Source organism: Amphibalanus amphitrite, unplaced genomic scaffold (genome assembly GCF_019059575.1).
Source record: "Amphibalanus amphitrite isolate SeventyFive unplaced genomic scaffold, NRLGWU_Aamphi_draft 001059F_arrow, whole genome shotgun sequence".
Lineage (NCBI taxonomy): Eukaryota > Metazoa > Arthropoda > Thecostraca > Balanomorpha > Balanidae > Amphibalanus > Amphibalanus amphitrite.
The window spans coordinates 170,449-196,042 of NW_024882553.1; the positions used below are offsets into that span (position 1 = coordinate 170,449).

General features: G+C 51.2%; 1 protein-coding gene across 1 annotated transcript; it reads left to right on the forward strand.

Annotated features, from left to right (window-relative positions):
• Window positions 1-321: 321 nt before the first annotated feature.
• On the forward strand, window positions 322-25,467 carry LOC122369662. The gene is made up of 7 exons (XM_043344568.1): window positions 322-340; window positions 11,443-16,633; window positions 17,108-19,518; window positions 19,937-20,146; window positions 20,678-21,015; window positions 21,545-24,163; window positions 24,737-25,467. The coding sequence occupies exons 2-7, from the start codon at window positions 11,480-11,482 to the stop codon at window positions 24,814-24,816; spliced, it is 10,812 nt and encodes a 3,603-aa protein (XP_043200503.1). The 5' UTR covers window positions 322-340; window positions 11,443-11,479; the 3' UTR covers window positions 24,817-25,467.
• The last annotated feature ends 127 nt before the right edge of the window (window positions 25,468-25,594 follow it).

Here is a 25,594-nt window from a genome sequence, read left to right on the forward strand (position 1 = left end):
GCTAAAAATGTAACAAGCGCGCCACAAACGAGAAAATTATTACGCGCGTTATATAGAGATGTAAGAGCTCACAGTGAGAGGTACTTGATACTCATTAAAATACCAACGATAAGAAATATTTTTAAGTTTTATTACAAATATTAAGCTGCTCAGGAGCTTGATATTATAATTAAAAACATTTATAGTATAATTTAAAATAAAAAACGGCTAATAGGGCAAAGAAAAAGCATGAAATAACGAGAATTGAGTGTAAAAGAAGCTACTCGTACTCATTCGTTATAGGTACTTGCTACTCTCTAATCCGCCAGCCATTTCGCTTCTTGTGCGTGTCCGAGCTTGTGTTTGTTGGGAGATTGAAGTGGAAAACGTTTCACGCCCACGTGAACGTCTTCTTGCCATTTTATTGCCGTCTGATTATTCACAAACTGCGTTGATCATTTTTTCGTTGTACGGAGGCATGCCTGCGTTGATAATCTTAAGCAAATGGCGTGTTTTAATGGGCGCCTCAGACTACCTGGGAACGCCATAATTGTGTTTTACGATAATCGGAATCAACAGGGATAAGGTGAGCTCACAGTTGATATTTTAAAATAAGTCTTTTTAAAGTGACATTGCCAATTGGTGTCTGGACAAAATTTTGTCGGACACTTTTCGGCTATAAGTAAGCCTAGCGTCCCAGGAAGATGCCAGATTGGGACGACAAAGATATATAGACCAAAACAAACCTAACCTGACCTGACCTAACCTAACCTAACCTACTACGTACAAACCTACAACATACCCTACAAAGCTACAATCTACAACGGTATCTGGCATCTTCCTGGGACTGGGACACCAGGTCTAATTATACCTAGCCTTTTTGTTTGCAGATTTTCATTAACTTTTTTCGTCACATTTTTTCGTCCGCACATTTTCTTTCTGTGCATTTTTTTCATGCAGAAATTGCTTGTCTATATATTTTTTCTGTCTACACATGTTTTCATCCTGAGTTTTTGTATCTAGTAAATTTTATGTGTGTGCACTCACTGTATAACCACTGTTATAACTCCAAGGTTGAGTGAAGACATACTACAATGCTATCTAACTGTGACTTGTCAGGCAAATGACATCATAATAATACTGTGGACTAAGCAGTGCAGTGCCGCAGGCAATGCCTTAGGAAAGATTACAGGCAATGGTACCTAACTGGGCCTTCGGCCTGAAGCTCAATGTGCATAACCTAAAACATGTAACTTACCTTTGCTTGCAGTCTATTCATGCAGGTAGCCTTTTCTCTATTCCTCAGTAGGCAAAAATCAGTGGGGAAGGTTTGGTTATGTTGTTAACTTGTTACCATTCTGCTCCTTTGTGTATTCTCCATCCCACCTAATGTTTCTCTTTAAACTATTCTTCATTTTTTACGGGTTTGGACAAAGAAATGTCCAGGGTAGTATTTCCAAAAAAAAAAATGTAGACAAAAGATGTCTGGATGAAAAAAATGCTCAGATAAAAAATATATGGACAAAAAATGTCCGTACTAAAAATGTACGGAAAAAGCTCTGATAAAAAATGGGAGACAAAAATCTGCGGACGAAAAATTATCCGATGAAAATCTGCTAGACGAAAAAACATCATGGAATCGACAAATTGTTCAAGGGAACTTGTCTGTGAACTTTGATATGGAAGGCCACTGGCCAGGGATCATGTAACAGCAATATATGAAATTTTTCATTATGCATGTGTAGTGGTACCTACCTATGTTTTATCAACCAGGGTAGGGAACATAGCTTCACAAGTATGACATACCTACCTTACCTACCTTACCTTCGAGGTGTATGGGTAAAGAAGGCCAATTAGCCTGAGGATCTCGCACTCATCGAGCTAGTGAGGATGTACGGCTCTCCAGTAAAAGTCTTGTTGGTTTTGCTTTTTTGGATATATCTGGTCCTATATAATGTTCAAATGCATAAGTATGAACCCGAATTGTGTGTATGCACATTTACCACTAGACTGTAAAATTGCATCCTTGTATGCCAAATACTTTCTGAGATATTCACCAAAAACCTCATTTTCTGCCGTTTGGGGTATTCTGGCCGTATTCTGCCTGGGATCGCCTATGACATCAGTTGAGCCATCTAACGAGAGGAACGCGGAAACACAGAATCATGAATGAATCGAGCGCGTAGTAAACGGTGTATGAAAGGGAGACTCAGCAGAGGCTATCCGAGTGGCCGGCGGGCGGCGCGCCCTTAGGCATCGGCTGACCCTTCGGACCGCGGACCGCGTGGGGTCAGAGGTCGCGCGCGGGAAGTCTCGGCTCTAGGTTTTATCGCTGTGCAGTCAGGAAGGGAGGGGAGGATAGCGCTAGCCCGACTGACTATGTAGTATCTCGGCTGATTCGTGTGGGGTGGAAGGGAGCACAGAACGGGATGGTGGTTAGTGGTGGATGGTGGGATGGTGGTTAGGTTAGTGCGTTCTGCGTAGAACGTAGCTGAACATGCATTGTTTTTCATGACAAACAACATGCAGCATAATGTGCGGGATTATGCCAGAACTGATACAAAAAGGGAACTATATTTCGGGCGAGGGAGTGGATGGGTGCCGTGACACAGCATGACGAAGACGATGCTGCCAAAATCGGGATTTTTTGCCCCCATTCTTTTACCCCTAACATGGAGCGCTTCAAGGGTGTAATTTTCCCAAAATGATTGTGGGTGCCCAGCTGTAGGGGCGCCAGAAAGTTACGAGGGCGCCGTGAGACCATGACAAGGGCGCCATTCTCCCAGAAGGGCGCCAGGTGATGAAAAATGTTAATGATCCAAGGGGCGCAGAGAGGTCAGAAGGGCGCCGCACAGTCAGTAATGCTAAGTTGGTGGGGACGTAGGGGCGCCAGACCGTTACAAGGGCGCCGTAAGACCATGGAAAGGGCGCTATTCTCCTAGAAGGGCGCCGGGTGATTGAAAAGGCTATGTGGTCCAGGGGCGCTGAGAGGACAGAAGGGTGCCGAATAGTCGAGGGATGCACGGTGGACAGAGACATAAGGGCGCGAGACTTTCAGGAGGGCGCCGTTAGACCATGAGAAGGGCGCAGTGCTGTGAAAAGGGCGCCATTCTCCCAGAAGGGCGCTGAGTGATTAAAAACGTTATATTATCCAGGAATGCGAGACAGTCAGGAGGACGCCGTTAGAACATGCGAAGGGCGACGTGCTCTCGAAATGGCGCTTGTAAAAGAAGACTTGTGGGTGCATTTTCATTATTGTGGGGCATATTTCAGGATAGTGTGCATCTGCCCCCACAAAGAGATATAAAATTACACCCCTGGAGCGCTTGACCCGAACTTAGAGGCTCCCGACTGACCTTAGACCTTAAAATCGCACCCGTCAAGTGCGCAATCTTTTCTTCAGGGGCGCTCTTCCTGGTTGCCTCTGTTCTTACCAATAACTAAAGCAAATTGAACGTATAATTAAAAAGGCATACCTCAAATACAATTTCATTCACACCCGCTCGTGTGCATACTTGTTTTGACCTATATCTTCTCATATCATGATATATCACTTCAGTGCTTAACCCTCAACGGACTTTTGGGTATTCTGCATATACCCCGGCCGAGGGGGGGGGGGGGGCGATTACGACCCCTCTCCGTCTTTTCGCTCTTAAAGGGACTATCCCACCTTCTAAAATGTTGTTAAAACCAGTTAAATTGTGCCTGACTTTATAGATTGGATGACCAGGAACACGGTTCTGGCATTTATTTTTCATTAAACATCTTAGGCTTCCCATATTCCAAACACAAACTTTCAAATATGTGACGTCACAGCCCAAAATTACCTCCTTCCCCAGGCCACATTACTGTCATAAAGCTGATTCTTTTTACTCTGTAGGCACCACAACAAAGTTCAGACCAAGTTTTAAGCGATTTTTCAACGAACAAACCCATTTAAATCAGAATGACTAAACGAGGTGACGTCACACTAACGCTCGCTCCATGTTGAAGATAGGGCCTTGTACAAGGCCCATTTTCAAATGAAGGGAACGAATTTCTTCAACACCAAGAGGCCGCGGGGGTTGCAACCTAGATAGATAGTGGTTTCTGAACCTCGCCGCAAACTTGGCTATCTCAACTCAAACCCCATGTTAAAGGTGGGATAGTCCCTTTAATTGAACTAGCGCCTTGCGGATAAAACTGAGCACGTGCATCGTATGAGATGCAGCAGCTGGTGCCCGAGTTGAATTTCTCAGGTCAACCGATAAACTCTGAGGTCAAAGTGCTCTAAGTCGCGGGATCGGTTTTTGGTAAACAACTTCACCATAGTGGATACAGAACCAAGGTAATGGCACCATCGAATTTTGCATGCTCAAGCGCGTCGAATAGTATACGCTTTGTTTTTGTTGAGGTCAATTTAAGGTGTTCACCTCAGGTCATGATCAGGGCAGAGCCACTCAGTCCTCGAAGCGGGCCCAAGGAGGTCATATCGCTTATTCGATTCGGTAGGTCCTCACAAGTCCTTTGGTGGCTTCCCGACTCGCTAGCTCAATTTGATCGGGACTTTTTTGGTGAAAACTCCTGTGACCTTAGTGACGTCATAAATGAAGTCGCCTAAGATCAAGAATGCAAAAGTAAATGCCGGGGCTCGCAAAGATTGTATAATATCACGAATTAATGCGCTTCAGACAGCCTTAGACGGCTCCCGGCGCCAAAATAACATTTTTCATATTTCCCCATTGATTAATACCTAATCGTGAGGTTGCGTGACCGACCTGACTTCAGGTGGCTCTTAAGAGAAATACGAGATAACTACATACAAGTTGTGAGGCTTCTAGGAGATAGTACTATGTAGATCATATACCTAAGCTTCATTACCCAGGGAAAGGTCCCCTGGCACGAAGGGTGTTGCGACGTCGCGACATTTTGGGTCCTTACAGATGTTCACTTTTGACGTCATTGGTCAACGGCCTGACCAACAGACAGACAGACGCCCCTGAGTGTCGAACAGACGCCCCACTCTCAGTTTTTCGCAAATAACTCGCGCAAAAAGCGGCTGTTCGCGACGAAACTTTCAGTACCCTCGAGTTTATCAATATTACGCCTACCCTTAAAATTTTTATGACCCTGACCCAAAAGACCTTTGACTTGTGACCTGTTTTCCGAGACCATGTTTGGCCGGATTCGCGATTTAGTGTATTTCGGCTCACATTATGAGCGCGTTTATTGTCTTTTTTGTGGCTTTAAGCGATCAAACATGTGAAAGGATGTTGATCCCATGGATTTTAGTGGGTGTCAAGGTCACGTGAAGGTCAGTCATGTCACTGACCTTTGATGACCTTAGTTCACTGCTTCGAGTTCTACATGTTTTTAGGGTAGATTTTAGAGTTGATTTCGCATTTAGAAACCGTATGAACATTTACGAAGTAGTTTTGGTTCCCTCGTAACATGTGACCTGACCTGACCTGACCCGAACTGTACTAAATGCACGAAAACATCATCTGTGATAAAAGTTAACTTGAAATTCGTGATCAGCACCGCCGCAAAACCTTATAACAGCCTCATTTTAAGAAGCTCTAACAGGTCCCGATTTTCCCGACTTTTGACTTTTTTATATTGACCTATCAACAAATGACCTAGGACCTTAAAATTGGGTATCAACGGCCTCCTCTCGTCACGGGCAACACGCTCTTTTTCCGTGAAGCTCTAGCTCGATCAGGGGCTGAACGGCAAGGGGGTCCAACGGACCCCCTTCCCTTTACGCTAGACGCTGGCAAAACACCAATTTATGAGCGAGGGTTAAAATATAGCTGCTGTCATACAATTTCGGCTGGAATCAAAGGTCAGGTGTGCAAAATTTCAGCTCTCGCAGCAAATAGACATGTGGAGGCGGCACCCGTCTCCCAGCCCCCTCTTCTCCTCTCGGCCACTACCAGCGAGGTTTTAAACGTATCATACACATTACAAAGCATCATATCAGATGACGCACCCGAGCAGCCATATGCACTGAACAAAAGCTTATTACCCACCCTAGTCTATGGGCACCACCATAGCACATGGTCGAGACTGTCGTCAGTCACGGACGCGCACTCGACCAACCCTCCGAGCCCGTTGACTGCGGGTGACCTTGACATGTCAAGCCTGATCGGCCGCCGGCCGCTGTCGTGCGGTCGTTACACGCGGAGGGGAGGGAGACACAAAGCTCTACGTTATAGCTGACCTCTGACCTTTCCCCGTGCCCTGGTCACTGACCCCGCTCCATGTCGCTGGGCGGTGGCATGGCGGTGGAAACTGGTTCTAGCCTCTACACATGCCACCATTCTAACGCTCCCCTCCCCACGCTACTACGCGGCGTGGAGTACGCTCGTGCGTAACTGGGCGGAGCAAAGGGTCACGCGATACAGGGGCGGAACTGGTTGCCCTCCCGCTCGCCGAGCGACCAACGACTAATACCCTGGAGAACCGTACATTGGGGAAGGGGATGTCATACATGTTGTTAACTTACTTGACATGACACAATATTATTTCAGTTGGGCACACTGTGGTATCCATGGTTCATTTGTCAAAATGTTTTCATTTATGGAATGTTATTCAAAAAATGGAAAAACTGAAAACCCATTATTCCAAAACTGGAAATGCTCTGTTTCCATTTTTGGAAATGCACGTGCACTGTGACCTTCAGCAATTGGTGAGCTAAGCTGCTCAGTTCCGCATCAAATAAAGCTCACCATTCAAAAGAGCGCAATTCGTTAAGTATTCCCAAAGTTGAAAAGGAAAATTGGCTGTTATGGGACTTTTACTGGTCAACTATTTTCCAGACTTTATGCAAACAAAGCAAAGTTATTTCAGACAGGTACATTATTGCATTTTTGGTGAACCATACCACATGTAACCATTATAAACTTTGATCTTTCTTATTCATGTTTCCAGACAGATTCATCATTTTATTACGGTTTCTGAAAATGAACCCTAAACAGTGTGTGGGTGACAATTATGATCCAGATTCCAGAACATTTTAAATCATCTCCTTTATTTTGAATGGTGGTGACTGGTGAGCTGGCATTTTTCCTGCAATGGGTTTTTAAGTGGGCAAACATATTTTGGTATGGCATCCCACCAAAATAACGGGTGTCTACTAATTAATGATAAAAAGTTTAAAGGCTTATATCTCGGGTATTTTGTAACTTAGATAATCGAAAATTCGCATGCTTATGCATCCTTCTATTGGTTATCAAACACCTTCAGCGCAGCGCACTGAGCACACCATGTTTCACGTTACGCCGCACGCGCCACCCGACCCCCGTGGTCGAACGTCGCGGCACCTCCACGTCAAACGAGAACGATAATTCCCGCCTTCCCGTCTTCAGATGTCGGTCCAAAGCTACAGTCTTGTCCCCTGGATATATTTCTTTCTTGGCAAAGCCTCACAAGTATTCAATCGGCCACAGCTGCGACACGCAGGGTGGATTGTCTTCTCGATCTTTCATGGGTACGCCGACCCCCTCCAACATTGCGATGGTTTTAATTGCATAATGGACGAAAACTAGGTCAAATCAGAGTGCATAGTTGCCATTTGGGTAGTATTCGTCTTTTTTACCTTGGTGCCCTAAAAGATAAGAAATCAACGCGTTTATTTGCCGTCCCCCGCACTATAGAACATCCTCCCAATGATAACTCATTTTGGACACATGACTGGCAGCACCTCCCCTTCCGGAGAGGCCGTTTAGCCGCATCAGTAAACTGGAAACCGGTAAGGAGACGTGTCCACAGGTTGCAGTTGTATCCCCCCTCACTGGATCATACAAACTGGCAATATATGACATATCTGTTCCTGGGTAAGTCAAACAGCTCTCGTCACCCATGATCATATCAATGCGTTCTCACCAGTTGACAGCTTGTCCCTGATTAGCCGACGCAAACGCTGTTATTCTCTGCGTTGCTGCGCTTGACTGACCTCAGGTGCCTGTATGCACCTCCGGTACTCAATTGCACATTTTCTACAGCAAAAATTACGACATAATAGTGGCAAATATAGTGGCGTCACACCAGCAGGCACATTGACACCCCTCACCTTGCCCTTCGCACCCCATCGAAGGGGACCTTGTTTCTGTAGCGAAACTCGCAGAGTTGCAGCCACTTCAAACCTTTTCCAGCATGCTGAACGTTTCCTCTTACCTATCTCAAATATCATAAGCATGCTATTGGCACTTGGCTAAAAACCTTTAACTTGCACTTGGAGAGCCATAAGTGCCATTTCCGTTGTAGAAAGGTAATTTTTCTTAAAATTGGCGAAGATTGCTTAGAACCGTTGTTGGCTTAACGTTCTCATGGCGACTGACCATGGTATTTAAAGTTTTCGTTTTGCGTGATTGACATTCGCAACAGACATATCTTTCAGCATGTGAGATATGCAGATTATGTATTACCTTTAAAGGTTCGTATTTACTCCCTGAACTTTTTCTCATTAATTAGTAGACACCCGTTATTCTGCTTCCCTGGGTCTGGTATGTCACCAGAGCTGTAATTGTTTACCCAGCAGAATATTCTGCCAGGTGTGGAATAGGCCTCAGACTACACAGTGGGGCAGCTGAGTTGGGGAACTGCTCCAGCTATAAAAAAAGCTATAAAAAAGCTCAAGCTCCAGCTCAAGCGTTTAAACATGTGATATGATGTTGGTTCCGTGCATTATGGTGGGTGTCAAGGTCACCTGAAGGTCAGGTCAGGTCATTGACCTTTGATGACCGCGGCTCATTTTTCGAGTTTTACATGTTTCTAGGCTTAGTTTTGGAGCTGATTTCGATTTCAGCAACCATTTGAACATTAACGAAGTAGTTTTACTTCCTCCGTAACATGCTACAAAGCTGTCAGTAGTGGTTGACACGTACTATGAATACCCAGCAGGATGCGTACTGATTGACCTGACCTGACCTGACCCGACCTGGCCCAAATGCATGAAGCCATCATCTGTGATCAAAACTAGCTTAAAATTTTTGATCAGCACCCCGAAAAACTCCACAGGAACCTCACTGTATGATGTTTGAACTGGTACTAATTTCCCTACTTTTGGGTCATTGGCCTGACCTGGAAGGTCAACCTTTTGTCTAGGACCTTTAAATTGGATATCACCGGCTTTCTCTCGTCACAGGCAACACGCTCGTTTTTCTGTTAAGCTATAGCTGGATCAGGGGCAAGCCCCCCCCCCTCTCCTATACGTTCGAGGCTGGCAAAACACCAATACAGGCGAGTTTTAGCACACCAGGAAACATAATCCATTTTCTTCTAAATAAGAGGATCTTTATAAGGGGTATGACCCACCCTCCCCCATGCAGGTTTTCATACTTTTTTTTTTGATCTACCAATACACATATAGGTAGGTACCGTGCCTACTGTGCTTACCTGGGCTACCAAAATCACATTGCTTAGCTACCCAGCACTGCTGATAATTTTTTTTTCTGAATTGCCAGACTTTGCGACCTGAATATGTTGAGCTGAACCCTTCCATCTTATGACAGGCTAGAAATTGATCATATTTAGCCATTTACAGGGTGGGCCAAAAAAAGTGTGTCACTTTTCAGCAGTAATTTCTCGAAAGTGGTAAGAGATACGAAAAAGAAACTTTCACAACTTAAAGAAAATCTTTTGACAAATTGTATGATACCAACTTTATGAAAAAGTTTCAATCGAACTGACGTTGCCATCATCGATTTAAAAACGGGATCTGTGCGTCTCTTTATTTGCGCATGTGCTCGAAGTGGGCACCGCCAAGCTGAAGGCCATCTGAACGCGCTCCAGGAAGCTGACGCCCACCTCTCCGCGGTGTCTGCTGTCACTTCACGCACGTATGTACTGCTCGACGCTGACACGCAGCTCCTCCAGGCTACCGGGCTTGTTGTGGTAGACGCTGTCGCTGTCATTGCAGGCTCCCCAAAACCAGAAGTCCAGCGGGTTGAGGTCAGGACTGTGAGGAGCCCACTGCTTTTCGCTTCCCTTGGAGATCACGCGGCAACCGAAGAGCTCTTGGAGCAGCTGCAGTGTCTCTCGGGCCGTGTGCGGTGGCGCTACATCTTGCATGAACAAAGCTTGTAGCGTGATCACCAAGGGAAGCGAAAAGCAGTGGGCTCCTCACAGTCCTGACCTCAACCCGCTGGACTTCTGGTTTTGGGGAGCCTGCAAGGACAGCGACAGCGTCTACCACAACAAGCCCGATAGCCTGGAGGAGCTGCGTGTCAGCGTCGAGCAGTACGTGCGTGAAGTGACAGCAGACACCGCGGAGTGGTGGGCATCAGCTTCCTGGAGCGCGTTCAGATGGCCTTCAGCTTGGCGGTGCCCACTTCGAGCACATGTGCAAACATAAAAGACGCACATATCCCATTTTTTGAAATGGTGATGGCAACATCAGTTCGACTGAAACTTTTTCATTAAATGGGTATCACATAATTTGTCAAACGATTTTCATTAGGTTGTGAAAGTTTCGTTTTGGTATCTCTTACCACTTTCGAGAAATAGCCGCTGAAAAGTGACACACTTTTTTTGGCCCACCCTGTACTTGCTTGTAGCTTACCAGCTCTACCCAAACTATCTAACTATACCTGCTACTTTTCCAAATTGTTTGTCAAAAGAACACTGGGCTGGGCCTATATATCCATGGTGGGTGTCCTGTGACATTGACACCCACATTGAGCGAATCGTTGCATAAGAGAAACGCCGTATCTATGGAAGGAACGCTGCGTCACATGTTGGCACGTTTAACTGAAACCGAAAGTCGAAAGTTATCAGTGGAAGTCGGGAAGCACACTGATAATTTGCTGACAGGTCGAGGCGCCATTCTGGAATGACATGGTCGACATGGTCTTTAAAGTTCAGAAAGAGGTCACACGCAGCCTGCAGGTCAGGGGTAGTTTGGGCCAATGTCATGTAATTTTCAGGGTAGGTAGGTGTAAATTTAAAAAAGATAAACACTAAGGTGCTTAAAGTTTTGTTGCCCTCCGCAATTTTTGTTCGAGTCATTATTGGGCTTCTAAATAAACAAAAAATGATTGCAGTATTTAGCAATTAACCCTCGCCCGTATTGGTGTTTTGCCAGCTTCGAACGTAAAAGGGGGGGGGGGGGGTCCATTGGAACATCCCTTGCCGTTCAGCCCCTGATCGAGCTAGATACTTGCAGAGAAAACGAGCATTGACGAGAGGAATGCCCGTGACGAGAGGAAGCCGATGATACCCAATTTTTAGGCGTTGACCTTTCAGGTCAGGTCAGTGACCCAAAAATAGGAAAATCGGGACCTGCTAGAATTTCGTAAAGTGAGGGCATCTTTTTTTTTGGGGGGGGGGGCTTGCTAATCACGAATCTGGTGTTAGTTTTGATCACAAATAATGTCGATGCATTTAGGCCAGGCTGGGGCATGTCAGGTCAACCAGGAGAATTATAAATGAGCTCCTGGTGCTGTTTCTACCTTTGACACATGTATCTCTTGTCTGTTACAGTTTGTCGCTTGCATCGCACATTCTAACGGAACACACGATGGATGATTCCGGCGAAGAGATGCGTTTGGAGCTGGAAGAGGACCCTGCCGAACCGGCAGCTGATAGCTCTGATGGTCCGGCTGGGGACCCTTCCGTGAACCATGACGGTGCTGAAGCGGAGCGTGATGGACCTCCTGCGGACCATGATGGTCCGTCAGACCATGGTGATGGTCCATCAGAAAGCGGTCATGGTCCTTCAGACCGCGGTAATGGCACGTTAGCGAATGATGACGGTCTTCCAAGCGACGTGGAAGATCCGTCCAACCACGGTGATGGTTCGACGGTAGACCGTGACCACCCGTCGGACAAGTGTGACGATCCGTCGGGTGAATGTGTGAACTCGACCGGGGACGATAAAGGCCCGTCAGACAGTTGTGATGGCTTGACCGGGGACGATAAGGGCCTGTCGAACCAGGATATCGTCACGCCTACTAACCCTGGCCACAATGACGACTCGCCCAGAGATTGTGAGGACCCGTCAGGTGACGGCGAGCCTGAGAAGTGTGATGGCCCGACGGACCAAGGTGACGGTCCGTCGGATGATCATGACAACATCGGGAGGAATGTTGATAGTTCGTCTGCTGACCATGATGGCTCGTCGAGGAATATTGACGATTCGTCTGCCGACTATGACGGCCCGTCTACTAGCGATGACGGCCCACATGACGCGGTTGAATGTCTGGAGAGTGCCGAAGCGGCCGACACCGCCGAAGTGGCTGAAGAGGCGCGGTTACGACGACTCACGTGCGCTCCACCGGCCGATGCCGAGGCGGCCGATGAAGAACGACGTCGACGTGAGGCGGCTGCTTTGACTGAGGCGTTGCAAGAGGGTGTTTCGGTCCATTCTGTGGCGAAGAAGTATGGCATGCCGCGCAGCACGTTGTATGGTCGAGTGGAGCGTTACAGGTATCTGCAGAGTCAGTTGGCTAAGTCGGCGGCCGAGAATCCCCCACCCACACCTGTGCAGGACAAGCCAATTCGGTCGTCCAGTCGCCGCAGCTCGAGGTCCATGAGCTCTTCCGACACGGCCAGCCCCCGAACGCCCCGTCGTTCCAGGGCTCAGCCGCTGGCTGCTGATTCATCAACTCCCGCTCAACCATCACTTAGCGTACGACCGGCTGCCGCTGTGCCCAACAGTAGCGCTCAGCGTCCAAAGAAGAAAGAGTACCCTAGCTCATGGCCGGATCTCGCGGTACTCATCAGCCGACGACTCGCAGTGTCTCTCGATGAGGTAGAAGCCTACGATCGCGCCATCGTCAGCGTTCTTGCCGGCCGAGCGAGCGCGGAAGAGGCAGCCGCTGAGGTCGGTTGCTCTCCAATGTGGATCGTGGCTCAAACAAAGCGCTACCGTCGCGAACCAAGCCGGTTCCAGTTCCGTCGGCGATTTTCGGGCGCGGATAGCTGCTACCTTCCCGATTCCGCCACCACAGATACCGATCAACCATTTTCGGATGCGGACAGTGATGACTCGGGCGGTGGACCGTGGCACGGTTTTCCATTGGAGGTGAAGCTCGCGTGTGAGGCGGCCGCGCCGGCCGATGGAGGGGTTGAGCCGCTGCCCCTGCTTGATGCCCTCGTTGCCCGTGGGTCTGTGCATGGTTGGGGCGTCAGTGATGGCTCGGATACCCCTCGAGCGGCTGAATGTGGGAAGAGACAGTCGGACGATCAACCAGGTAGCTCATCGCCCTGTCCTTCACCGGTGCAGGATCGGATAGGCGGGTCCGCAACAGAACCGAGGGTGGGCGAAACGACAGGGCCCGGCGATGGTAAGACCGATCAGCACGAGGACACTGCACCTGAGAGTCCATTACAGCCTGCTGGAAGCCCTGTGCCGCCGGTGGAAAGTCTGTCGCCTGTTGAGAGTCCTGCGCCTGCTGAGAGTCCAACACGCGCTGACAGTCCAACGCATGTTGAAAGCACATCTCCTGCTGACAACTCGCCTGAGTTCTCGTCGGCACCTGCCGAGAACAATGCAACTGTCGCTAGTCCACGTCCTGCCGAGAAATCATCTCATCACTCATCTCCATTTGATAACAGTTCATCTGCTGATAAACCACTGCCTCAAGAGAGCTTACAAAAGTCTATTGGAAGCCCATCACCGCCCACTGAGCTTGTCGACAGCTCGAGGGCATCTTCTGCGCCCAAAGAAAGCCCACGAGCGTCTCCTGAGCCTTATGAGAGCCCACGGGCGTCTCCTGAGCCTCTTGAGAGCCCACAAGCGTCTGATGAACCTTTTAAAGGACTCCTTCCAGCTGATGAGCCTGCTGAGGAGCTTTCGTCACGTGCCGAGCCCGGTAAGAGTTCTCAAGATTCTACGGAGCCTGTTGAACCTGCTGAAATCTCTCGCACGACTGCTGAGGCCACTGAGAGTCCCGAGGCTACTGCCAAAGCCGTCGAGAGTCAGCAGGCTTGCACTGAGCCCAGCGAGAATCCACAGGTGGCTGAGCAGACAAGTGAGTCTGCCGAGGGTCATCAAGCAGCTGAGTCGGCCAAGTCCAGTGAAAGTCCACCGCAACCGACGGAGTCTGTCGGGAGCCGTCCTGACTCAGTCGGTGGCGCTGGCGACAATGGGTCTTTAACCAGTCCCACTGGCAGTCAATCTGACGCAGGTGGCACGCCAGAGAGGAGAACCACGAGAAGTCGAAAGCGAGCCGAATCAGAGCGAAGCAGCGGCCGTCGAGACCGTTCCGACGAGTCAGATGGACGGTCACAGGATAGAAAGAAGAAGAAAAAGAAGAAACATCACTCGTCGGATCGTGAAGATGGCAGTCGGCGGCGTTCGAAGGATAGGAAAAAGAAGAAAAAGAAACGACGAAGCTCATCACATGAGAAGGAGAGACAAGGACGATCTCGTCACAAGAAGCATCGAGATCATGAAAGTGTGGACGAGCTCATTCTGAAGACGAAGAGAAGGGAAAGTCTTAGGCTGGCAAAGGAAAAGCAGTCTCGACAGACTGAACTACAGCAGTCTCGTCCTGTGGAACCTGAAAGCAAAGACGATCAAGCCGCCAAGACAACGCCTTTTGCTGACAGCAATGTCCGAGATACTAGCAACACAGTACCAGCCGTGAGTTCCCCGAAAACCGACAAAGAGAAGACAGAGAGTGAGCCAGTTGCCGTAATTGACAAGTCGACCGCAGAAGCCGTAGAGAACGAAGAGGCGGCTGTGGATGGATCTTTGGAGGATAACCAGTCGCCAGGCAAACCCAGCGCTGGTTCTCCTCACAAGAGCAATGCGGATGAAGTTGGCAAGTTGATCAAAGGAGCCGTGGAGAGCGAAGAGGCGGCTAAAGATAAAGCTTTGGAGGATAACCTCTCGCCAGCGAAACCTAGCGCTGACTCTCCCGAGGAGAGCAAAGAGAATGAGAATGAGAGTGTCGCATCAACTGCAAATGATGGCGGGCAAGGGCCTCCCGCAGAAGCTTCGCAGGACAAGACACAACCTTCTAAAAATGGTGTCAGCGGAGAAGAGGCAGCGCCTCTCACGAAAGAAGAAGAGGCTACGCTGTTTGCCGATAGTGGCGCAACCGCTACAAGCAGTGAAGAGCCGCTACCTGTCACTAAGCATGACGAAGCTCTGTATGCGTGGCTGATCGGTCACATGGGCTCCAAGAAGGCGGCTGAGAAGTTTCACGTGTGTCGAAAACACCTGCGTGGCCGGCGAGATACGATGACAAGGGATCAGCGCATTAGTTTCCTGAAACGAATGCGCGACTTCTATCAGGTAAGAGACGCCGGGAAGACGAAAACACCAGCCGCAGCGCCTGCCCAGCGTTCACGACCACCCTCCACCCGACCATCCAAGCCGCGCCCATCGTTCGGTGAGGCCCTCATGCTTCCAGAGACTGCGATGATTTCCCCTCCTCGGCGCCGTGCCGAGACCGATTCGCCTCAGCCTAGCGGGGACCCAGCATCTCGACTACTCTCTGAGGCAGAAGTATGCGTCGTGTTGGACGAACTGCGCGCAGGCCAGAGTACAACTGCTATCACGGGACGCTATAAGATCACCCGAAACTGGCTGACGCGATTCTCTGATGAGTACGCCGCCGGTCGTAGTGATAAGGATATCTACCAACTTTATGTGCGCACGGCCTCCGCGCGTACAGATCAAGATAACATCGCACGGGCTGTGGCGCTCGTCCTCAAGGGTCACAGCGTCAAGAAGATCGCTCGACAGAGTAACCTTGGCGTTAACGTCCTAAACTATCACATCAAGAAGCATCGAGAGCGTCAGGCTGCTACGGGAGGCGCGGGAGATCAAGCTAAGCCAACTGGCGAGGTAGCTGCAGCAGCAGGGGCGCCAGAGGCTCGTCCCGAGCGTTTGACAAAGACAGCACTTCGTCACTTGATTCGGAAGCTGATGGATTGTGCTGAGACTGATGTCAGCGGTAAGGCGGAGCTTGAATCACAGCTGGCTTTGCCTCAGCGTCATGTGAACCGCCTCCTTCAGATGGCTAGTCGTAAAGGCACCGCGCCGGCAGCTGTGTTTTCCCTGTACTGTCGACTTTGGCGTGAGGCGGGTGACGAAAAAGCAACAACTACATCAAGTCGAAAGGACAGCCTTGCGGCCAGCGTTCTAGCTCATGGACCTGGGGGTGACGGTCCTGGAGCCGTGAGGGATGGACCACCAGGTTCTAAGGATGAACCAGTGGCTGAAAGCGGGCCGGCTGCTAAGGATGCACCAGCAACTGATGCAAACAAACCAGCATCCAAGAAGGACGAACCAGCAGTGAAGGACGACAGTGGCGATCCCGGAGCAGCCGCCACTGCACCAGCAGACGGAACTCCAAGTGGCGACACCCCTGGCCGCTCACGACGACAGCGTCGACCTCCAAAACACCTTGAAGGGTACCTCGACGTGGCGGTGCCATCTCCCGAACGGCCCGCAGCCCCAGCCGAGCCGGCTGTGGCCGATCTTTGCGCCCGTGCAGAGTCTGCGGCACGCGCGGCGTTTGCTGTAGAGCGAGGCGTGTGTCTGCCGTCAGAGGCGCCCGCCCGATTCAAAGTGACTCCCGAAGAGCTGGCGGAGGCTTCGCGAGCTCTCGGAAACATGCCGTTGATTAAGAAGAAGCTGAACACCCTGGGGATGCGCCGTGCAGTGGCTGCGGTCCTCAGGGGACACACCCAGCAGTGGGCGGTCAGCATGTGTAAGGTGAGTGATAGCTACGGGAGCCCTGATCATCTGGGTGGTGACGGGTAGATGGGCATTCCTACCAACGTGTTTCTGGTGATGATGGGAAATATTTGAGGGCTGGCTTCGGCTTTACATTCAAAAGGGTTATAGATACATTTTTGCTTGTCTTTTTTGTCATTAATTCCTTTTTCACTCCGGTTGATCGTTCCAATTACGGGTAGACCTGTTTTGTAATTGTCATTATATGATTTTTTATGAACTGATAAAACCGTGATGTATTATTGAGACGATACAAATGTACATAAATAGCATGATTTTGAGTACGGGAGAGCCCCAATCATAAGCAAACAGCAAGTGTTTTGTAATGGCCTCCGACTTGCCTTGTCCCCTTTATCGGGCTAGCTGACTATGTGTGCTCCATGGCAATCGCAAATCACCTGCCAGCCCAGAGTACTCAAGGTACAACACTAACCACTGCTCATTTGCCGCCAGGTTACACCGATGGGACTCTGGAAGACCCTGAAACGTCTTCGTCAGGCCGGTCTCATCGGTCAGCACATCGGCAAGCGTCGCTTCATCGGTGGCGACTCGGAGCCGGCACCTTCGAAGGACGACTCAGCTGACGGAACGGCGGATGAGACGTCACAAGAGGCGCCTATGGAAGATGCGTCTTCTGCCGCAACGGCAGACGATTCCGATGATAGTGACACCGAACAGCAGGTGTCTGATGACGAAGTGCCAATGGGGGACAGCCTCGACCTGTCGAACTTGGAGCCCAACATGCTTGCGGCAGTAAAGGCCGTTCTCAGCGGCGATTCCAAAGCATTGGCGGCCAAGAAGTACCGTGTTGAACGCAAGGACCTCATCGAAACCCTCCGTAAGCGGGCGGTCACGCCGATTGGAGTTCTAGGTTCAAGTGAGTTTCAATTGCGCGTGGATGGGTCTGCGTCATTATCCCAGCCAGTGAGGGAAGCGATCAATGCGGTGACCTCTGGGAAGATGTCCCGTGCGGCGGCCGCAGCGCACTATGGTGTCTCGGTGAAATACCTCTACAATCTAATTATAAACAAGAAAAAGAAGAGACAGCCAACCCGTGAGACGCTACCGTTGAAGACTGCTGCCGATTCCCGCCTGGATCGCATTCGTGCGGCGCTGGCCGAGGCTCGGAAGGGTAAAGAATCCAGAGCTGCCATTGCCAAGAAGTACGGCATGAGCTACTTTACGTTCTACTATTACTGGAAGCGGCAACAGGAGGGCAAACCGCTACCGTCAAGTTCCAGACTACGATCAACGAAGGCGACTGTACCGGACCGTCCTCCGCCTGCGACGCCTCCGTCTGAACAGCCAGCCTCGCCTGCCGTCGACCCGAGTAGCATCTCGGACGTGATGCGGAAAGCCATCGGCTCAGTAATCCTGGGGAAGATGTGTGTGAAGGCTGCGTCGACGCTACACCGAGTACCATTTGGTCAACTGAAGTCACTGTGCCAGAGCATGACTGCGCGCTACGACAGTAAAGGTGCCGTGGTGGTCGAGGCTGCCAGCGAGGTACCACCGCCACAGTCGACATCAGTAGCAGCCTCCCCGGCGCAACCGCAGGCTCCGACGTCACCGGCGCCATCCCCGGCAGGTGCGGGAGTAAGTGTGGACGAAGCGAGTCTGCTTAGGCTGAAACCGAACATGCAGGCCGCAGTGCGTGCTGTCTTGTCCGGTGAGTCGCGTATCGAAGCTGCTTATAAGCATCATGTAAACCGCTCCAGTCTCGGACAACACTTGCTGAAAATGGGTGTGCGGTGTCGAACGTTGTCCCACACACCGACGAGTGGGCCGGGGGCCAGCCGACAACAGTCCAAAGAATCAGAAACTGGCTCGGGGGTCAAGGAGGTCTCCAAGACGGCAAAGACTGAACCTCAAACAGAGCCAGAGACGAACCCACAGGCTGGCCAGCCGGCGGGCACTGAGCCTGCGAAATCGGGATCGACACCATCGACTGTCGATGAGAAGCGACTCGCCGGGCTGAAGCCGCAAATGGCGGCAGCGGTACGTGCAGTGCTGGCCGGTTCATCGCGAGAGGAAGCAGCCGAAGCGCACGGAGTCTACTCAGGAAAACTACTTCGGGTGCTGCGCTGCCGCGATCTGATCACGCCGGCCGTCTCTAAACTGACGTTGACCCGCACTCCCGCCGGTTACCAAGTGAGCCGTGCGGTGGCGACGGGCAGCAGCGGTAAGGACGGCCTGCCGCTTCGCGAGGCAGTGGAACGCGTGCTTCTTCTGGGTGAGCAAGCCAAGGATGTTGCGAGTTCAGAGTCGCTGGATGCGAAGCTGTTGGAAAAGCACTGCCTTCGTCGACCGGCGCCGGAGCCACACTTCCACGCAGTGCGGGACGAGATCCCTGTGATGTACGCAGCGATGGCTCTGTGTGATCAAGGGTGGGATATCAACACCGACAGTCTGCGATGGATGTTCGAACAGTTCCTCGAGAAGTCGGGCCAGTCTGTGCCTCCGGCAGACTCCGACTGGCTCAGTCTCGAGACTTTGTACTGTCGCTGGCCTGAAGTGCGCGATCAAATATGTACTGATCCAGGCAAACCCACTGCCGAATTCGAAGCCGCATTCCTTCAAGCTCTTCACACTGTCTGCGACGAACTAGAGCTGAAACTCGGCGAGGTGGTGCTACACGACGCGGAAAGCGCACGACGACGACGTACACGAGAGGTACTCCCTTTACCTGTAGCAGCCGAGCCACCGCCTGGTCACATCTGGGACAACCGAAATGGTACCTGGATACTGGAGAAAGACGGAAAGCAGCAGGCGTTCTTCGAAGTGGATACAATTCTGGCGAGGCGAGAGGCGGCGACTGACGGCAGCCAGCCAGAGTACCTCATCAGATGGAAGGGCTACACCGAGTAAGTATGAATAGTCGTGTGCACTTTTCGTTGCCTGGATTTTTATCCTAATATGATTTAACGTAAATATCTACAGTTCTTCAATGTTTGCTTTTGTCATTTCGTAGCCTGCATGCCACTGAGATCCTTAATCAAGAGTTACAGATGGCTGCCACCGAACTTTTGAATTTGTGTTTCAAGGTGCAGGCGAGAACAGTTTTAAAGCCTCTTTACTTATCGACTCTTAAAGGTCTTTTTAAACAGCAACGTAACTGGCTTTGAATATTCATTTCCTACGATGGCCATTCAAGTTCTCAGTTGGGTGCTTTATGGAATGCTGACGCGATGCTTACTATCGCTAACACGCCTGACTTTGAAGTGTGACCCCTCAGTTGTAGGGACAGTGGAATTTACCTTCGCCCGCACCGTCCGTCCACAGCGCATGGAACACCTGGGAGCCCGAGGGCAACCTCGAGTGCACCGACACGCTGGCGGCCTTCCAGCGTCGCTGGGACACGGTAGCGGAGGAGGAGCGTCGGCGGATCATAGCCGAGTTCAGCCCCGTGGCCCCCGCCCCTGGCCTCGCCCCGGCGGCGGCTGCAGCCGCGACGCCGGCCGCACAGCAGCGGAAAGGACGTCCGCCGAAAATGTGAGTATCGGCTGCAATTTGGTGTGTCCTAGGGGTCTGTACTCTAATGACTGTCGGTTTTGAGAGGTGATATTGGTTGTGGTCTGTTGGTGTGATTCGAGGCTTGTCTGTCTTCTATCGGTACCTTGTTTTTTTTTTTTTTTTGGCACGATTTGTTTGGCTCGGTTCCGTGAATGGCTGCGCTCGATGAGTACATGAATTTGCAGCTTGTCTTACACCACATTCATATAGCATATGATCTAGTTCTACGGTGCAGCTAGACTCTATAATTGCCCCAATATGTGCCGATCAGCTCGTTTCTCTGCCGTAACATGCTGCTTTCTGCTCCTCAACGTATCATTGTCAGAATCGTTTTTTTTTCACCCATGCCGTGTCAGTGGCAAGTAACTATCATAAGTCTAATTTACGTAGGCCGTGTCAGTTTGAGTGTCAGTGTCCCCTTCTCGTGTTGGTATGACAGCTTTATTACTCTCGCCATGTCAGTGTCAGTGTCATTGCTTTTTTAGCTGACTCGCTGCCGTTCCATCACAGGGGACAGCAAACGCTGGATTCCATGGCCGCAGCGCGGCAAGTCAAGGCAGAGAAGAGCGTCTCAAAACTCCGAGTGCGCACAGATCTGATGTCTTCGACTTCCTCACCTGCCACTACCTCACCGGCCACCGCTGCCACGCCTGCTGCCACACCTACAGCTACTCCAAGCGCTGCCTCCACGGAATCAGTCGAGCCGTCGCCGTCTGCCGATGAAACTCGATCCCGACGCTCGACAAAAGCACGCGCCAATGCGCTGTTCAAGCAGTGGCTGGTGTCACCTAAGCTGGCCACGAAAAAGGCGGTGCAAGAGTCGCTCGCTGATACTGCGCCTGCAGCCGGTACGTACTTCTGGGTGGTCAGCATTATATGCCTTGGGCTGATCATCTTTAGGGCGAACTGATTCATTGGGTCGAAAGTTAGATGCACGTATACTCGTAAAGCTCGGTTAGCACGTTGAGTGGTGTTTTAATATATGATCTAGCCAAGTGTGAGAATGCCAACTCAATGACTTGCATCAATAGCATAGTATTTAATGTAGGTAAAATTAAATTTGTCCAGACTCGTCTGGTTCCAGCTTTATGTTCTTCCTCTTTGCTTAGTATGGTTTCCCCGTGTGCGCTCTGGAAATCCCCTGATGGACTGCGACTTACCGTCCATATTATGTACTGCGTCCAGTGGCGGATCCAGGGGGGGGGGGGCAAAATGGGCATTTGCCCCCCCCCCCCCAAACGGCATAATTTTAACATTACGCCTATGGACGATGCATGGAAAGAATCGATAAATTGTTATGGTTTGCCCCCCCCCCAAACCTCTGAGCTGGATCCGCCTCTGACTGCGTCTGACTGGTCCGGTTGTTTCTTCCCGCAGGTGTGGACGACAGACCACCTCCCGGGATCCCAGCAACTCCTTCGCCATCAGTCAGCACCAAGACGAGCGCTAGCACAAGTGCTAGTGCCACTAGCGCCACCAAAGGCCGATATCGTCCAAACCTCAGCGTCTCGCGCGCCCTCTCAGGCAGTTCCAGGGGCGGTCAGCGGCGCATTGACGAGTTTGTCAGGCGTGGCAGCAGCGGCGGCGCTCGGCTGGGCCGGGCCCCTTCGCCACCACCACAGAAAGTGCCGCAGGTGACACCGCCTTCGGATGCGGCTTCTGAAGACAGCGAGAAGGGCAGACCGGAGCGGCGAACCTCGACGGAGCGCAGCCGACCGCCACCGGTACCGGTTGAAAAGGAGATCATCGAGAGCGAGACAGAACGACTGAGGAAGCTGGATGAGGAGCTGAGGCTGTTAGATGAGGAGGAGGCAGCTGCTGGGGCTGGCGCGGAGCCGGTGGATGATGGAGCTGTAGATGGGGACACTGACGAGGGAGAGGATGAGGCGAGCCCGGTAGAGACTGGCGAGACTGTCTCAAAGGATCCTGAGGAAGCGAATGTGTCGAAGCGAGCAGACGTGGAAGAAAGGGTTGAGACAATAACTGGAGAAAGTGCGACGGATGAAGACAATAGACATACGAGATCGAGTAGAAGGGTATCTGAGAGTGAATCTAGGACCTCAAAAGAGGCTGACAAGAGAAGAATCTCAGGGAACGTTGAAAGGGTGGAAAAGGAGAAGGTGGTGGAGAAAGACGGGGACCAAGAAAAGTCGGAAACTGATGCTACGGCTGCAGCGGGGTCAGAGACCAAGAGGCGAACCAGAAGAGACAGCGAGAGAGAAAGGCGAGCTTCGATTGACGCGAGGAACGAAAGAAGGGTATCAAGAAGCGCTGCAAGTGAGGAAGTACCTTCAGAGGGTGCTGAAAGCAAAGAAGCTGGTTCTACCAAAGCTGATAAGGAAATGAAACCCTCAGGGGAAGCCGGAAAGAAAAGGAAGGCTTCAGAGGATAATGAGAAAGTGGTTCCGGAGGAGGTCAGAGGCAAAAGAAGAGCTTCAAAGGAAGTTCTGAGCGAAAGGAAAGTTTCAGTTGACCTCGAGAAAAGTAAGGAGAAAGCTGACAAGGAACTCGAGAGGAAAGAAGTTTCAAAGAAAGTTGAGATTGAACGAAAGGTCTCAAAGGAGCCCGAAGTCTCAGGGAAGACGGAGAAGGAAGCAGTGGGCGAGAAACGTCCGGCGAAGGACACGAGTAACATAGAAAGTGACACAATTAAAACCAAGGATGTCGCGACGCCTCCACGGAAAGAAAAACCGGTGCCCGACTCGATCCCGACGCCTGCAGCCGCCTCGGTGACAGTCCAACAACCTGTGGTGGTGATAAAGCGTGGCAGAGGTCGGCCTCCAAAATCTCCAGAGAAGCGGGCTCTTCAGGAGGCAAGGCTGGCCGCTCTGGCCGCTTCCCCTGCGGCCGCGAACCGACCCAAACCAGCTCGACTTTCCCTACCACTGGATGACGATGCACCGCTTTCCAAGCGTCGTCGACCGTCCGCAGCTGACGAACCCCAGACCCCAACACCTGATTCAGCGGTCGGAAAACGTCAACGCAAGGTGCCGAAACGTTTCCTCGACGGCGAGACTTTACTCTGGGGAGAGACTCCGCTGTCTTTGATGGCGAGCCATCCAACCGACGACGGCGTGGACTCCGACCCTTCGCCAGCTGCCAGTCGTCCGTCTAAGCCATCCCCGGCCTCGCAGCCACCAGCGTCCAAACCAGCGCCGCGCCCGGCGGCGGCGGAGCCCGATTCTCCACGCCCCATCACCTTCGAGCCTCCCAGCAAGCGAAAACCGATCGTTTTTGTGTCTCCGATCAGGAAAGACGGCAGCACACCAGCGTCAGCAAGCGTTGGCTCGACCGCTCGCAGACTCGACCTGGATAGCTCGCAGGCTGGTCAGGCCACAAAGCGTAAAATTATCATTCGGACGGTGGGTAAGCCGCTCAAGCCAGCACCAAAGGCTCCGTCGCCTGACCCGCCGATGATGATTCTGGACGAAAGTGCGGATGTGGTCATCGAAGATGGCCCGGTGATCATCGACGAATCTGGCCAACTGGTTCCGGCGCGTTCGGTTCCCGCTCCTGAACCGACGCCTCCACCCCCACCGCCAGCCTCAGCTCCGGTCAAGACTGTAGTCGTAACCGTCCCGCCGCCAACCCCCACGACACCAGCACCCGACGTGCCTGTGAAGAGGCGACGTGGTCGGCCGCCGAAAATTCGCCTACCTGATGGATCGACTCCTGTATCTTCGCCTTCCGCCGCTAAAACAACGGCGGCCAGTCTGCCTCCTGGCAAAACTCCCCCGCCGGGCAAGAAGCGTGGAAGAAAGCCAAAGCCGAAACCTGAACCCGAGCCGGAGCCTGTACCTGAGGAAGTGGAAGAACCCGAAGAGGTCACCCTGGATCTTAGCTCCCTGGTGGACCCGCTGGCTGGAGCAGATCTGGACGCTGATGTCGGCTATTTTGACGTCAACGGACAGTTTGTTGAGAGGAGTCCCGTGAAGGCGGACTGGTCGGCCGGCGGAGCGCATTTTGGTCTGGACGCGGCGGTCGGCGGGGATCCAGGTAAGTCAAAGGACTGGGATTGTGTGGTGAGGGACTTGGGTTGTGGGATATAGTGTCTTATGTGTCGGTTGGCCAGTTGGTTTGTCTGATTTGTATGTACTTTGGTTTGTGAAACGGTCGATTGTCTGTCTGTTGGAAGAGCGATTGGACTTTTGCGTGGGTCAGCTATTTATCTGCTTTTTGAAAATAAGTCGAACTGTTGTCTCGTTTTTCTTTCTTAAATCGTTTGGACTTTCATTGATACGTATTTGCGGGAGTTGGTATGCTTGTCTGTCTGTTTTTCTTTCAGGTCGGTCTCCAGCAGGTCATTCGTTGACAAACGACACGTTTCTGGAGTACGCCGTTCGCGGTGTAAAGTAAAACTAATGATAGTTTACCCTACGTTGAGTCCGTAACTATGATTCCAACATCTGCATAGGGTTTGAACTCAACGCTGTAAGTTACAGATTCGTCGGTATGCACCAGAAATGTTCTATGAATACCCACAGGCTATAAACGTGAGTGCAGCTTTCCCTACTTCGTCCAATAATTTTTTGCTGGCTTTTTCGGTTGACATTAAATGTATTTTCACAGGTGTCCTGGACAGTTCGTTGGTACTGGTTCACCCGGACCCCCAGCTCGACGGACTTTGTATAGGCGGTGAGGCAATCTAGGCCCACTGCACCAAAGAACAACTGACGGAGGCGCAGACGTGGCGCGTCCGATAACGTCGTCAGAGCCGCTGGCAAAAGACTGACGCCAGAAAACTCGCCGGCATGGACTACTGGCCGGTGGATCTAGCGTCAGACACTTCTAACCTAGTGAGATGGAGGCCAGAGACACTACTATCTCGCAGATACTGTTGTCATATACTACTGGCCCTTGGAGGGTGACGTTTGAGACGTCTTACATAAAGAAAGCTGCCGTACTGGAGCCTGTACAAAAGTTTGCGCTCGACGCAGAGTGTAGACTAACGTTGACCTGTATCACTGAAATCAGTGGGTGTGAGGTCGGGGTGGGGAGGGAGGGAGGGGCTGGGGGTAATTTGCGCGTGTGACTGTGACGAGGCTGTAGAGTGTAGACCTATGCATTAGTCGTGCGCCGCCACGTTAGGCGGCTTCTTGTAGTCGTTTAAGCAGTGTCGCTGGCGACCGTGCAGCCTCCCATTCGTATGCTATTTTTGTGTCCTGCGGTCGAGATGCATTTGGTGAAACTGAGCAGTATTTCATTATGGAACTACCTGTCTGCCTGCGCAGATCACTGCTGTTGTATAGCGGCGCTCACTGTCGTTTCGCTGTAGCGATAATACACACAGTGCACTTGTTTTTAACTGGCTTTGGTTTGTGCTGACAGTGCGGTATTGCCGCTATAGGTGTCGCTTTTGCTGTTGCTGGACAAGCACAACTGTTTCGGCTGCTCTGCGGATCCGCAATGGTCGTATAGAAGCATGGC